The sequence below is a fragment of the Candoia aspera genome, chromosome 9, assembly GCF_035149785.1.
Source record: "Candoia aspera isolate rCanAsp1 chromosome 9, rCanAsp1.hap2, whole genome shotgun sequence".
In the NCBI taxonomy this organism is placed as follows: Eukaryota; Metazoa; Chordata; class Lepidosauria; order Squamata; family Boidae; genus Candoia; species Candoia aspera.
In genome coordinates, this window is record NC_086161.1 from 25,946,545 (window position 1) to 25,961,446 (window position 14,902).

Sequence of the window (14,902 nt, forward strand, 5' to 3'; positions counted from 1 at the left end):
CCAAAGATACACTTTGTCTTTCAGTTTTAGACAGTGACACAAAAGAGCTTTTACAATTACATAAATGACAACTGGCCCCAGAATCTAACACCCATACATCAGAATTACCCTTCTCAGCAACCTGTGCAATTTGGGTTGTCTGAAGAGCCTTCTTCTGTGTTGCCCTTGTGTTCTTCTGCTCTGTCTTTCTACTCTTGGGTCTCATGGCACAGTCTCTTTGCAAATGTCCAGCTGAACCACAAGTGAAGCATCGCTGGCTTGCTAGCGCTGTGGCCTCAGGTTCCTTTCCCTTCTTTTCCCTCATTTTCTGGTATTGCAGCTTTCCAGAAGAGATGGGGGGGATCTTTCCTCTCTCTTCTCCCATTCAGTGAGTAAGCGCTGCGTAACATATGATGGGGTGAGGTCTGCTTTAGGCATAGCCTCTAGGGTACAAATCAGCGTGTCCCACGTTGCATTCAGTGAGGACAGGAGGATATAGGATTTTGTGAGAGGTGTAAATTCCATTCCTCTCTCCTGCAACTCAACAAACAGCTGCTGAATATAATGCAGGTGCTCAGGAAGGCTATCTCCTTCTGCAAGGTAGGCTCTGTACAGCTTTTTCGTCAGAGTAACTTTACTCCCTGCTGTTGCCTTTTGTCATGAGTAAGGATGGCGAGCAGGGGGCTCCCACCCAGACTGTCAAGCGCATGCGTAGCACTGAGGAACTGTTCAGCCATTCAAAGAGACACAGATCGGGACCGCCTTAACCTTTGGGGTTTATATGGCTGGGTTTTCCCATGCTTCCTCAGTTTGTTAGGATTCCTGTTAAGTACTAGTAATAAATGTTAGAGATCAAGTCATTGTCTCAGTGTGTTTCCTGGTAATCAGGACACCTTTACATATAAGTCTCTCAAAGCATCCCAAAGTTGCTTTGCAGACTGCATACCTCGCACGTGGACTAGCTGATTGTCCTCAACTCCCAGGATAATGGTGGCTCTAGCCCGCTCATCCTGTCTCAGCCATTCAGTACTGGGATTTTGGGGGGTTTGCTCACCAATTTGCGGCCAAAGATTCTCTCTGCGAAGATACATCTCCATCTTCAGGGCCCAATTCAAATAGTTGGTCTCTGATAGGCGCTCCAGAGGCATCGCTGAGGGCTGGGAGGTAGCCATGGCTTCTTCCTTCTTTTGCAAGTCACCTCAGCTGGCTTCTTTGTCCTGTAGACCGGCAGTTGCTGGAAAATCTCCAGGTGGCTCCAAAGAAAATCTTCACAGGTCTTTGCTACCTGCCTTTAAATTGTGCATGAGGTGTGGAGCTGATCTCTCTTTTCTCTCTGGGTTTTACTGCGTTGTTTACTGGGCACATAACCTGTTGGCAGATGCTGGGAAAGCCTTTAGCCCAGGAGAGGTCAAAAAAGTCACACACCAAGCATTTCTATAAAAATAATTTATTTACAGAAAGCAAAAACAAAAGCAAAACATTTAAAGGACTTAGCTCCCTTTTTGGAGCAAGCCTTGCTTGGCTACATATCAGCAGAGAGAAAAAAAGAGGAAGTGAGAAAACAAGTCCGGGCAGGTTTCCTCCCCCCAGGCTATTTTGCATGAAGCACGTGAGAGGAGACAATCAAATACAACCCCTTCACCTGGCCAAATGATTAGGTATAATAGTAGCTTAATCTGTTAGTAGGAAAACCTCAACAACCCGTTCTAAGCCTTTCAGTGGCTTTTTTAAAATTAGCATTTGGTTTAAGGAATTTGTTTCTTTTCAGTCAGCAGGCTTATCTCATCCAGCTGATGTATGAAGGCAATCAATTAGAGTACCACTGGGCAACAAGCCAAATACATCCTGTCAGCACCTAATCAGCAGCCCCTGAGATCTCACTTCCAAATTTCAGTGGCACAATGATCAAATATTGGCAGCAAAACTTTGAGTTCTGAGAGGAGCATAATTTAGGACAGTTGTTAATGCCCCTAAAAGTCCAAACAAGTCCCAAAAAATCAGCCAACATTCCAGACCTCTTGTGGTTCTTCAAAACATGTGATATTGCCCAACCTGTACTAGGCTCCCCCTTCACTGCATTTGCCCAAGAAATGTTCTTTCAGGTCATCTACAAAATGGTGGTATGGACCAGACGACATTTAAGTACTACCAGTTAAATATCAGATCCACAGGAGATGCTTCTTTTGGCTGAGCCCCACTCTCTTCCATCTTTTGCTAAGACACTGCCCACTGCCTTCTCCCATTTGTGCAATGCACAAAGAGTATGAAGAATACCAAATTGCTTACCTGTAACAAGTTACTTGAATAGCCACATGCTTCCTTGGGTTGCCCTTTCAGACTGGCTTACCATGAGGGTAAAGGTGATGCTCCATCTAAACTGCTTCAGAAAGTCTGTGCAGGTACCAAAGATTAGTTATGGCAGGGTCAACAGTGTGCTTCTATCTTTGTACTTTTCACTGTCAGAATGTAACACATTGCTGCTGCTGCTGTTCCTGCTGTTGTGATCAACCGAGTGTTTCTGTTCTCAACCTCAGAGGTAACAGTATTGACTATCTGGAGTTCCGCCTCTGGATTGGCTTGCACTCGGCTGCCCAGTGCCTTATTCTGGTGGCTACAGACGCTAGCTTCATAATTAAATACATCACTCGCTTCACTGAAGAGGGGTTCTCCACTCTGATTAGCTTCATCTTCATCTATGATGCCATCAAAAAAATGATTGGAGCCTTTAAGGTCTACCCTATCAATGCAGACTACAACCCAGACTACGTGACGATGTATAAATGTGAATGCACAGCTCCAGATGCAGGTAAGTGCAAATCCTGTGCCCCACTGCAAAGACATTGCTTTGCCCTTTATAACTCAGACCTCAGCAGTTCACGTTTACTGTCATGCACTTTTTAAAAAGGTCTTGCAAAGATTTCTGAAATCGTTTGTTCTGTCTAAAATCAGAAGTGGCTCAGGCCAGCAAAAACAGATATTTGTCAGTGCATAACAAGAGTTCATTCTGTTGTTAAGGTTGTGTCATAAATTTGCTGGACTGAATGTTTGGTTTCATGACCAGGGCCTCCTCTCTACATGCTCTCCTTCCTGCCCAGCAAAAGTAGAGAGACATCACAAGGAGAGGAAATGAAAACTTAAGGTGCCAGAACCCTTTTAATGAGAAACCTGAAGGCTGTTCTGATTTTTATTAAACAAACAGTAATTGCCTTTAAAATAACATTGGTCAAATCACATGCTCATGGACATTTGGGGTAACATACCCAGTTTCAAATATTGTTGCTTTTTTTATTCTTCATGACTAAAGAACTTCAGTTTAATAGCCACACAATGTGTCAGGATGTTTCTTCACTGGACACAATTCACAGCAAGTGTCAGATAATCACTGAAAGACTGATGCATTGCCCATGTCCAAGCATCAAACCTCCTGTTGGGCCATAGTGAATGTTTCTTAAATGCATTAAATGTCTGAATATGTGTCAGGTTGCAGGGGATGCACTATTGTTTTATTTTTTAAAAAACAAACCAAACCACCCAATAGCCATAATTGCAAAATGCTATGATGCGTTTTCTATTGAAAACAGAATACAGTTATAAACGTTCAAGTTTCCAAGTCGATGGAATACCAGATTGGAAAAAGAACCATTGATCCATCTTCTCTCTAGTAAGTAGACTTAGGACCACAAATTAGCTTTATGAATCTCTCTTTTATGTAAGAGAGACTAAAACAACAAATCTCAGAAACATCACGCTATTACCATGTCACAAAATGGAGTACTTAGCAGAAATAAACACAATGAGAAAATACAGTATTACTTTATCAATCCAATAGTGGCTATATCATATAAATGCAGTCTAGGACACTTGACTAGTTTGACACGACATCACAGAGAGGCCTCATGTAAGCAATCCCATTGAGGCCTATTAAAGTCAATGGAGAAACCAACTGTAAGCATTAAAGATCCCAGGTTGAGAAATATGTATTGATTCATATTGCCCTTAGCAAGGAGAATCAGGAAAACAAATTCATTTTATGAATCTATCTTAGTCTTCACAGTGACCAAAAGAACAACTCTCAGAAATATTATTATTGCATGTGCATTTTCTATCCTGCTTTATAATTTTTCTAAATAACGCAAGATGGGGAACATCCCCAATACTCCTTCGTCCTCCTATTTTCCCCACGACAACAATCCTGTGAGGTGAGTTGGCCTGAGAGACTGACTGGCCCAAGGTCACCCAGCTGGCTTTCATGCCTAAGACAGGACTAGAATGGTCAGTCTCCTGGTTTCTAGTCCATTGCCTTAAAAACTAGACCAAACTGGCTCATACCAGAAGTCCACAGTTAACAGAGTCCACAAGAAATATCATAGAGAGGTCAGCAATTCTGATCAGTCGTATTATAGCGAATGCAGAATTCAACCTTCAACACACGTTATCAGTGCAGTGAAAGACCAGACTTGAACAGCTGCTGATTCATCCTCTATCTCAGAAGGACAATCAGGAAAAGCATGTTTTCATGAATCTCTCTGAAATCCAAAGAACAAATCTCAGCAAAATCGCTATTTTGCCACATTACCCAAAATGGAGTCATAGCAAAAGGACAAAGAAGGGGAAACTGAAGCATTTTATCAATCCCATGAGAGTTCAGCATTGACATCTAAATGCAGTAGTTTTGTGCACCATCATAGAGAGGCCTCATGTTAGCAATTTCTATGAGTTGTTATTAGAGTGATGGCAAAATTCAACCTTTAGAACATTTTATATATGATATTTTACTCTTTTTATCACTCCTTTTAATATTTTACATATATTTTTATAGACACTTATACCTGATAGAATATTAGTCATGATAATGCAAATTAATAAGATTGTTTTTGAACGATTAAGGGGCTCACTTACATTGTGATCCAAACGTATTTTAACACTTAATTAGAACTTGTAAACTTAAATTTAAAATTATTTTAATTTAGATGGCTCATATTTTATGGCTAATGGCTAATGTGCATATTTTTATTGAATTGCATCTTGTGCTGGTCAGTGACCGTAATAAAATTAATTGAATTGAACCTTTAGAACTCAGGTTTCCAGCACAAAGACTACATTTCCAGTGCAGTGAAAGACCAGACTTGAAAAGCAATTGGTGATTCATGTTCTATTTGGAAAGGAGAATCAGGAAAACCATATATCATGAATCTCTGTCTTAACAGAAATCCAAAGAAAAATGTCTCAGAAAAATCACTGCCACATTGCCCAAACAAGGGGAAAGTTAACTACAGCCTGGTTTTAGCAATCCCTTGTGAGTTCTGAATTGACATGTAAATGCAGTCTAGGACACTCATCTAGTATCATGCCACATCACAGAGAGGCTTCATGTTAGGAATTCCTATGAGAATTCAAATTTCAGCACTCAGGTTTCCAGTGCATTGAAAGATCAGATTTCAGAAGCAGCTGGTGATTCAAATTCTATATAGGAAGGAGAATCAGGAAAACCATATGTTTTCATGAATCTCTGTCTTAAGAGAAATCCAAAGAACAACAAAAAAACACTTTTTTGCCACATTGCAGAAAATGCCGTGCATAGCCAAAAGTACAAACAAGGGTTTACAGTGTTGTTTTAGCAACTCCATGCGAGTTCTGAGTTATAATACCCCTCTTAGGAGTTCTAAAACTCCTAAGAGGGGTAGTATAATGAATGCAGAATTCAACTTTCAGCACTCAACTTTCCAGTGCAGTGAAAGACCAGAGTTGAAAAGCAGCTGGTGATTCATATTCTATCAAGGATCAGCAATATCATATCTTTACATGAATCTCAATGTCCTAAGAGAAATCCAAAGAAAAAACCTCAGAAACATTGCTATTTAGCAACATTGCCCAAATGTTGTGCATAGCCAAACAAGGGGAAAGTTACCTAGAGCATTGTTTTAGCCATTGCATGCGAGTTCAGAATTGACATCCAAATGCAGTCTAGGACATTCATCTAGTTTTGTACAACCACATGGAAAGGCCTCATGTTAGCAATTCCTATCAGGCATACCGTAGTGAATGCAGAATTCTTTTACAACTCACGTTTCCAGCCCAGTCAAACACCAGATTTGAAAATGAATTGATGATTCATGTACTATTTGGAAAGGAGAATCAGGAAAACATGTGTTTTCATGAATCCCTTTCTGTCTTTACAGAAATCAAAAGAACAAATTCAGAAAAATCACTTTGACATATTCCTCAAAACGGTGTGCATAGCAAAAGGACAAGGGAGGGGAAACTGAACAGCAATTTTTCGCAACCCCATGCGAGTTCAAGCTAACATGTAAATGTAGTCTAGGACACATATATTTTTGTGTAACATCATGGAGAGGCCTCATGTTAGCAATTCCTATCAGGTCTACTATAGGGAATGCAGAATTCAACTTTTAGAACTCACATTTCCAGTCTAGTCAAAGACCAGATTTTGGTGCTTCATGTTCTATTTGGAAACGAGAATCAGGAAAAACATGTCTTTTCATGAATCCCTCTCTGACTTTACAGAAATAAGAACAAATTCAGAAAAATCGCTATATTGACATATTGCCCAAAATGGCATACATAGCAAAAGGACAAGGTAAGGGAAACTGAACTTCAGAGTTGTTTTAGCAATCCCAGGCGAGTTCAGAATTGACACCGAAATGCAGTATAGGACACTCATCTTCTTTCGTGAAACATCACAGAGAGGCCTGTTAGCAATGCCTACTAGGCCTACTATAGTGAATGCAGAATTCCATTTTCGAACTCAATTTTCCAGCCCAGTCAGACCAGATTGAAAAAGCAATTGATGTTTCATGTTCTATGTGAGAGAATCAGGAAAACCTCTCAAGAATTGGTTCTTGGTAGGAGACTTCTTGGGATTCTCAGCTTTATGTAGTGAGTGCCTATTCAAATCACTAACCAGACTCACATGTCTATGGAAATGATGAATAGTATGCAGAATCACAGGCAAAGCTGAGAAGGTTCTCCCTAGCAAGGAGAATCAAGAAAAACGGTTTCATGAATCTCTCTTTGTCTTCTGAGTTATCTGAAGAACAATTGTGGGAAACATTGCTTTGTTATTGCATGTCACAAATTGCAGTCTATATCAGTAGTGCAAACAAGAGGAAGGTGAACTCCAGCAATATGTGAGCAATGCAATGAGAGTCCAGAATTGTAAATGCAGTCTAGGACATTTGTCTACTTTGACACAGCATCATACAGAGGCATTATGTTAGCGATTCCTGTGAATGCAGAATTCAAGTTTCCAGGTTAGTGAAAGCTGAGATTTGAAAGCTGTAGATTCATGTTCTCCCCAGGAAGGAGAATCAGGAAGACCACTTGTTTCTTTGCCTTCGGAGTGACCAGAAGAAAAAGAAGTACAAACAAGGGCAAATTAAGTAAAGTAGTACATTAGCAATTCATTTTGAGTTCAGAATTGTGATCTAAATGCTGCGTAGGTGAAATATGTTGTTGGTCTCAACTTGACAACGGCCACTGGTCAGCAATCCCTATGATGTTTTCAAATTTTACCCTCCATATTTTCCACATCAACGGAATGCCAGATCTGAAATACACCATTTTGTACATGTTCTCTCTCACAAGGACAATCAGGAAAACAACTTGGTTTCGTGAATCTCTTTCAAAGGAGGAAATTTGAGAAATCTTGCTTCATTATCTCTTCTCACAAAATGGAGTCTATAGTAGAAGTGCAAACTAGGGCAAAGTTAACTAAAGCATTCATTTAGCAATCCAATGAGAATTCTAAATTGTCATCTAAATGGACCCTTGTTTGTCTCAATATGATAGACATGCTTGATATTAGCAATCCCTATGACCTGTTTTATATTGAATACTGCATTCAGCAAGCACTCATTTCACTGTCAATAAGCCGATTTGAGAAACAACCCTTGATCTATGACATCAAGGGGTCATGAAAGGGGTTGGGCTCTTTATTTTCTTGACCTCACCTTCCAGATGCCACTGGGAGTGTCAATAATAGTCTCTTAAGTCCTCTTAATTTTTTATTACTCTTATTTTTGTCATTTTGGATTACTGTAACTTATTTATACCATATTTGTCTCTGCTGCACACTATTTGGCTGGTTTCGTTCTCAAGTGAGTATCATTTTATAAATATTAAGATTTTTAAATATTTGATACTCTTAGTTTTAGTTATTGTTTCTACTTCAGTATACGCAACCTACATAAAATTTAATCAGCCTTTTAAAAAAAAGCATACATCCAATACTAGAACTAGTCATTTACACTATCTACAAGTTATTGAAAGCCGCCTTATGTCTGGAAAAACTGGTTGTAGGGAGAAAATAGAGGAATCTGGAACAAATAGCAAGCAATGATCTGCTTTGTCTGATACTTCCTATTTTTTCCTCTGAAGCAGGAAATCCTATTCTAACCCAGCAATCGCTTCTTCATTAATTCTGTGAACACTCTTTGCTACTGGAAACCTAATTAAAGTCGGTAATGCAATGCAGTGCCACAGCTTGGCTTACGGTTACCAAAAGAGAAATCCAATACAATTTTCTGCAGAAAGTCAGAACCTGTGTAGTTTGATAAAAGACGGTCCATACAAAGGTTTTCCTTTGTCCACATGCTCATTCCATAAGCCTCAAGATGTCAGAGAGATGTCTTTGCAGCGTTCCCAAGAGAGGCTTCAAGATGCTGGTGCCTTTGCGTCTATTAGCTAATGTCCTCATGGAGCAGCTAAAGTCTTTGCAATATCTTGTGCCCCAGATGGGTGACCTGGAGGAACTTGGAGGTTCCTCGGGTGATTCCACACATAGCCACATGGCTGGGCTGCTCTTTGGCCCTCTACCTCAAGGAAGCACAACAGGGAAGAATGGTGTGGGGCAGGTACAGGAGATCTAGGAGAGAAGGACAAGGGCAACCATCTCAGGATCTTTGATTTAACTCCTTGTTGCAGAAACAGATTGTTTAGAGTTCCTCAGGAACAGCATTTCAAAACAATAAAAATTGTGCTTTTTTTTTTAGCTATTCTGTACTATGATTTCATGCAGTGTTTCTATTCATGTCTCATGAGATGCACCCTGCTTGGTCCATCCTTGATCTTTTTCTAGGAAAGGATAGAGAGAATCAAAGATGGCAGACTATGCCCCTTGGAGTTTTGCTTTCATCTTAGTCATGAATTGGTGGGGCTCAGTAATCCCCAAATCCAACAATCCAGCAGATGTGTACATTTCTGTGAGCTAGGGGCAGAGGGAAGAGTTACAACAACTTCATTCATGAGGAAGCCAGTGGGCCATCTCATCAGAAGAATGCGGCCTTGGCCCTGCCACTTTCTGCCATCATTTCAAAGCAACACTGGGCAAGAGGGAGCCCCAGGCCTTTTGAGCTGAGGCTATTTTCAGGCAATGGAAAGTAAGCAAGGCCAAGGTAATCTAGTTCACATTAAAAACAACAAATACCACCACATCAGCCAATGATGAGGACTGGAGGGGGTCCTTGTGCCAGCACAGTGGCACCACAGAGTTACCCAGCTCACTTGCCATTTACTTACCACAGCCTCCTGAGAGATCATGACTGGTTAGATCGTCTACCATTAGGTCCATTGAAGTGATCCTATATCACTGCACAGTAGATTTTGGTTGTCACCCAAAACATTTCGAGGAAAGTGATATGTAGGTAGGATCTACCCCATCTTCTAGCCTTGCACCAGCTGTAGAGTCTGTCCTCCAGTTGGACGTAAATTCTCCAATTTCCAATTTCAGTTCCTCATGGAAACCAAATTTTTAGATGTGCTGTGGCTCCAGCAATAAGGATGTGCTCCAAAGCAAATTCTGTGCATCAGGGATGCCTCCTCCCTACTTTCTGAAATCCCATTTGAAAGAATAAATCTTACGTTAATTAGGAGAAGTACCTGCAGGAAATAGAATCTGAATAACTGTGTAGCTTATTGAACTATTCATATAAGGGCAGCTGTTTATTTACAAGCTGTTGGGAGATAATTCTTAAAATTCTTATTGCATTCCAAATTCAGTTCTGTAAGTTCTTGCAAGCAGTGGTCTTCAGGATGGTGAGGTGGTAATCAAAATTAGCCTGATGGGTCACTTCTAAAATGTATAGCCTAACATGGATTCTGGTTCTCTTTTGACACTAAAAAGAGAATTTTTCAAAAGGGTTTGAGCCAGTAATGTGATTGTGTATTATGGATTAATAGTTTTCCTTAATATGTATTTTTAATCGTTATAAATTCCTTTTCTGCAGCAAATGCAACATTTTTCAATGCTTCAGTTCCATTGGTACCAAACAACGCTAACATTTCTATGGTAAGTTTTTCCTCTCTCTCCCCACCCTCCAATGCAAAATACTGTGTATATCTTTGTTTAGATGTGTTATCTAGCCGCAACAGCAGAAGCTAATTACCTCTCTTTTCCCATCAGTGGTAGGTAGCAGCCTAAACTAGTCCTGGGCCTAAAAATGTTGGCCCATCTTGATCTAACCAGCCCAAGGAGGCTTGAAGCAACATCACTTAAAACCTCTTAGAGCTGTGAGGACTATTGCTTGCTCCCATGATCAGTCCTGACTATTTAATGGCAATGTGCTGTTTCTTGTCCAGTTCTGGATAAGCATATTTAAACCTTGGGAATACCCTGCCATGCCAAGCACACATGGTTTACTATCTCGAAGAGAGACCCCTCAGACTCATAATGGCATTCATATCTGCAGGGGTCTTTAGATCAATTGATCAAGGCCTGCAATCAAGACTGGTATCATGAGTTCCCCCTTTCAAATTTGATACCAACCACCTGGTGTCTTCGGGCAAGCGTGAGACTTTGGGAAAATACACAGGGCTCAAATTCTTAGCATGTTTATCAGGGGCTGGGAGTCAACGCCGTTGAATCCAGTGGGTCTTGAAAATAAAGGTGTTCTGGGGGTATATAAATTCCAAATTACCAGTCTGAATCTTGACTCCCAGTTGGTGGTTGTTTTTGCATTTACTCTTTGATCTTTGGCTTAGAACCCCCAAAATACTTCGAGATTACTCAAGTCAATTGTATTCTACAGTCCCTTTAAAGGAGTCCAATTTGTTCCAGAGAGTATGAAAATTAATTTTGCTTCTCGTCAAAAGAATTCTACAAAAATTTGCAGAGCTACAATAATCACATCTTAAAATTACAAAATAGGTACCTTTAAATAGATAAATATAGAGTTAAAAGATGTCCTATCTTCCCCATTCCCCCTTTTTGGAGGGGAAAAAAACTCATGGGAAACACTTGAAAGCTTGCATATCTCTTGATCCTAACAATGGTATCATCAGCTATGATTTTGGCTGTTTTTTTTAATGTAATATGCAGGTATATGTACAATTTTTAAAAGAATTAGCAGGCTTATGTCTTTTGTGTGGAGGAGTTAGCTTACTTATTAACCTCATTGTTCAGTACCTGAATAATATGGTTTATTTTCTTATCCTTCAAGTATAATCCTATGAACATAACAGTTCTGGACTGGACTCAGTTGAGCAGAAAGGAATGCCTGAAATATGGAGGAAGTCTGGTGGGGACATCTTGTAAATTTGTCCCTGATTTGGCCCTCATGTCCTTCATTCTCTTCTTTGGAACGTATTCCATGACACTGACTCTGAAAAAGTTCAAGTTTAGTCGCTACTTCCCATCTAAGGTAAGATTCCCCAGATGATGATTTATCAATCGAATAGTAACCAGCTGTTCAAAAAAGGTCCCTCCTGAATGATCCTCCACTCCCAGAGGACATAAAATAATGTTCTACAGTGCCCCATAACTTGTATTTTTCTTCCTTCCAACCCTCCACGTTTAGGTCAGGGGCCTAATTGCTGATTTTTCCATTGTCTTCTCCATCTTGTTCTTCTGTGGAATAGATGTCTGTTTTGGACTGGATACTCCCAAGTTGCATGTGCCCAATATCATTAAGGTTTGGATGCCCATCTAGGTTTTGACACATACTTTCCTCTCTCTGTTCCAATGTTCTCTTCCTTGGCCTGCTATCTCTAATACCTTCAACCTTCTGCAGCCTCAAGGAACTACTTGGGGGGGTGGGGGAGAGGGAAGTGCTTGAGACTGATGCACTGATTCTAGTCCAGGGGTCCAAAGACTGCCAGGCCTGTGAACAGTGGGAGGAGCTGGCTCACCTCCCCTGCAACTTGTACCAGCAGAGGTGGATCTTTTCTGGGCTGTAGTGGCATTTCTGGAGCCATTTCCAGGAGGCAGTGGCTCCCTTGATCACCCCTTCACTTTGCCCTCATCCTCTGAAGGGGAGTAAAAAGAAATCCACCATTCTAATTCCACAGCCAGGCCAGAGGGGACTCAGGTGGTAGCAAATACCAGCAGTGCTGGACTGAAAGTAATGTTGATAAAAGACTGTTCTGCTTCTCTCCAAAACATTACTTAAAGTCCTTTCCTTCTCCAGCTAACATTCTAACATGGCTACTTACTCCGTGTACATGTCTGTTCTCTCTCCTTCTTTCTAGTTCCGTAAACTTATTAGTGACTTCTCTATCTTCATGTCCATACTAATGTTTGTTGGTCTTGATGTTTTGTTTGGGCTGAACACTCCAAAACTGCAAGTGCCTACAGAATTTAAGGTAAATGAATGAATGATACACCTTGGCTAAAAAAGACTCCCAGACTCCTTTGCCCAGAGCAGCAGAATCTCTCACCTTGGATGGCAACATGAAATATGGCTCTCTGAACAATGTGTTGCTTTGGAGTGATCCATTCTTCATTGGTTGCCTTGGGAAATGTTTGAGTCAGGGCTTTTCATATCTGAAAGTAAAGCAAGAGAGAAATGGCCTTCCTGCCCAGGGCAGGAATATGTGTTCCGAGCCATGTATAGAGAGCACAAAACTTCCTTAGTGGGTGAGCTGTTCTGGTAACATGACTACAAATAACATGCTCTTTCTGAATTCTACTTCTAGCCCACACGCCTAGATCGAGGATGGTTTGTGTTCCCCTTTGGGAAAAATCCTTGGTGGATCTACTTGGCAAGTGCACTGCCAGCTCTCTTGGTCACCATCCTGATCTTCATGGATCAGCAAATTACAGCAGTCATCGTGAACAGAAAGGAACACAAGCTGAGGGTCTGGCTTTTTCTTCTGTCTTGTTATACACCACTATTGTGGATTGGGAGACAAAGAAGGGCCTGATTAAGGTTGGGATGATCAGACCCCATTTCTATCACGTCGGGCAAGGATTCAGACCAGAGGCACAGGGTGGGCATGATGTATTAAACCAAGATAAGCTAAAAACAGAATCTAATGGGTTTACCATTCAACATATTGTGCACACAAAGGAAATGGGTTAATTTTGTATGTGTTAATTTGCATATCCAGCCACTGAATAACCTTTGGCAAGGCTAACTGGTGAATGCTCTGAGACCATGAGTTCGAAGCCATTAGTGGACAGCTAGGACCACTGCATGGAGCAGAGCTTAACACAGTGGAGAAGCTGCACACAGAAAAAGAATATTATCTTAAATAGCTTTAATGAGCACGTCAGAGAAATACATGTTATTGATATTACACACTCAGCCCTCCAAAGCATAAAGAATCACACACTTAGACAAAGTAGGTTTAAAAGTAAGAAGAGTCTTACTGATTTTATTCTTGGTTCAGTTACATCCATCTTTGGTGAAAAATGATTCTTTGTTTCTTCTGTTCCCTAAACCTAATGAACTCTTAGCCTTTTTTTTTTAATCGTATGGCATAGCAGTTTGGTGTTCATGCTGCTTTTTTCTTGCTGGGAAATCCTTGTGAGGTCCAGCAGCCAGATGTGTAGACTATTTAGCTGTGACATGTCATGCTGCCTGGGGTGCACCACGAGGAGGCTGGTCTACGTTGCACCAAGTTGTGTTGAGAGAAAGTGCTCAAGGTCACCCAGCTGGCTTTCATGCCTAAGGCAGGACTAGAACTCACAGACTCCTGGTTTCTAACCCAGAACCCTAGCCACTAGACCAAACTGGCTCTCAACTCTTAGCCCTCATAGCTGCTAAGAGCTGCATGCAGAAAATGGCAAAAATCCTCCTTCAAGTCCCAAGCATGTAGCCATAACGGAGGAAGAGACAGCAGCATGCATCCTCCTCAGTCAGTGGAAGAAGGAGGAAGAGAGAGAGAGGAAGTGGGAGTGGCAACAAACAGCTTCCTTGCACATAGAGAGTCTGCATCCTAGAGAAACTCATACTTTTGCAAAAATGAGGCATGCTGATTTGTCAGCATCTCCAACAGAGATTTCACCATCCCTTCTGCTTGCCTGCAAATTATGTTGGGCTGTACAATGCTTTGCATTTGGTTCATGTCCCTGCATGTGTCAAAGGGCCTCTTTAAAATTAAATTGGAAGCACTGCATACTTATACAGTAATTTTGGTTTTTCCCTACTTTTGACAGAGAGAAAACATTAGGACTCTTTACAGCCCTTAGAGTGAATGTTTCTGTCACATTTTCCCTTTTTAAAACTGTCTTTACCTCTTTGTTTCAGAAATCTGGAGGCTACCATCTGGACTTGTTCTGGGTGGGTGTCCTCATGGCAGTGTGTTCTTTCATGGGGCTACCCTGGTATGTGGCAGCCACTGTAATTTCCATAGCACACATTGATAGTTTGAAGATGGAGACAGAGACCAGCGCACCAGGGGAACAGCCACAGTTCCTAGGGGTGAGGTGAGGGTTCCTCAGAAGCCATCAAAAAGGATTCTCTTGCCAGTGTCTGGGATGATGTTGAGCAGCCCTCTAGAGCCATGTTTCTCAACCTCAGCAACTTTAAGATCATTAAGCATGCTGGCTGGGGAATCCTGGGAGCCAAAGTTCCCATTGGATTCCTCCTCCCCCCAGCTGTGTTTTGGGTCTTGTTGAAGCAGGCCTGCATGGTTTGAAAACCACCAAGTGCTGAATGACCTTCTTATTCTACCTGCAGCCCAG

At 41.2% G+C, this 14,902-nt stretch overlaps 1 protein-coding gene across 1 annotated transcript in view; it reads left to right on the forward strand.

Annotated features, from left to right (window-relative positions):
• Window positions 1-14,902, forward strand: part of SLC4A5 (solute carrier family 4 member 5) — a 48,479-nt gene that overhangs the window by 22,670 nt on the left and 10,907 nt on the right. The window contains exons 12-17 of the mRNA XM_063311606.1: window positions 2,514-2,785; window positions 10,224-10,285; window positions 11,436-11,636; window positions 11,793-11,906; window positions 12,910-13,071; window positions 14,466-14,644. Of these exons, the coding sequence (XP_063167676.1) occupies window positions 2,514-2,785; window positions 10,224-10,285; window positions 11,436-11,636; window positions 11,793-11,906; window positions 12,910-13,071; window positions 14,466-14,644 (990 nt within the window). The remainder of the gene's footprint in view (window positions 1-2,513; window positions 2,786-10,223; window positions 10,286-11,435; window positions 11,637-11,792; window positions 11,907-12,909; window positions 13,072-14,465; window positions 14,645-14,902) is intronic.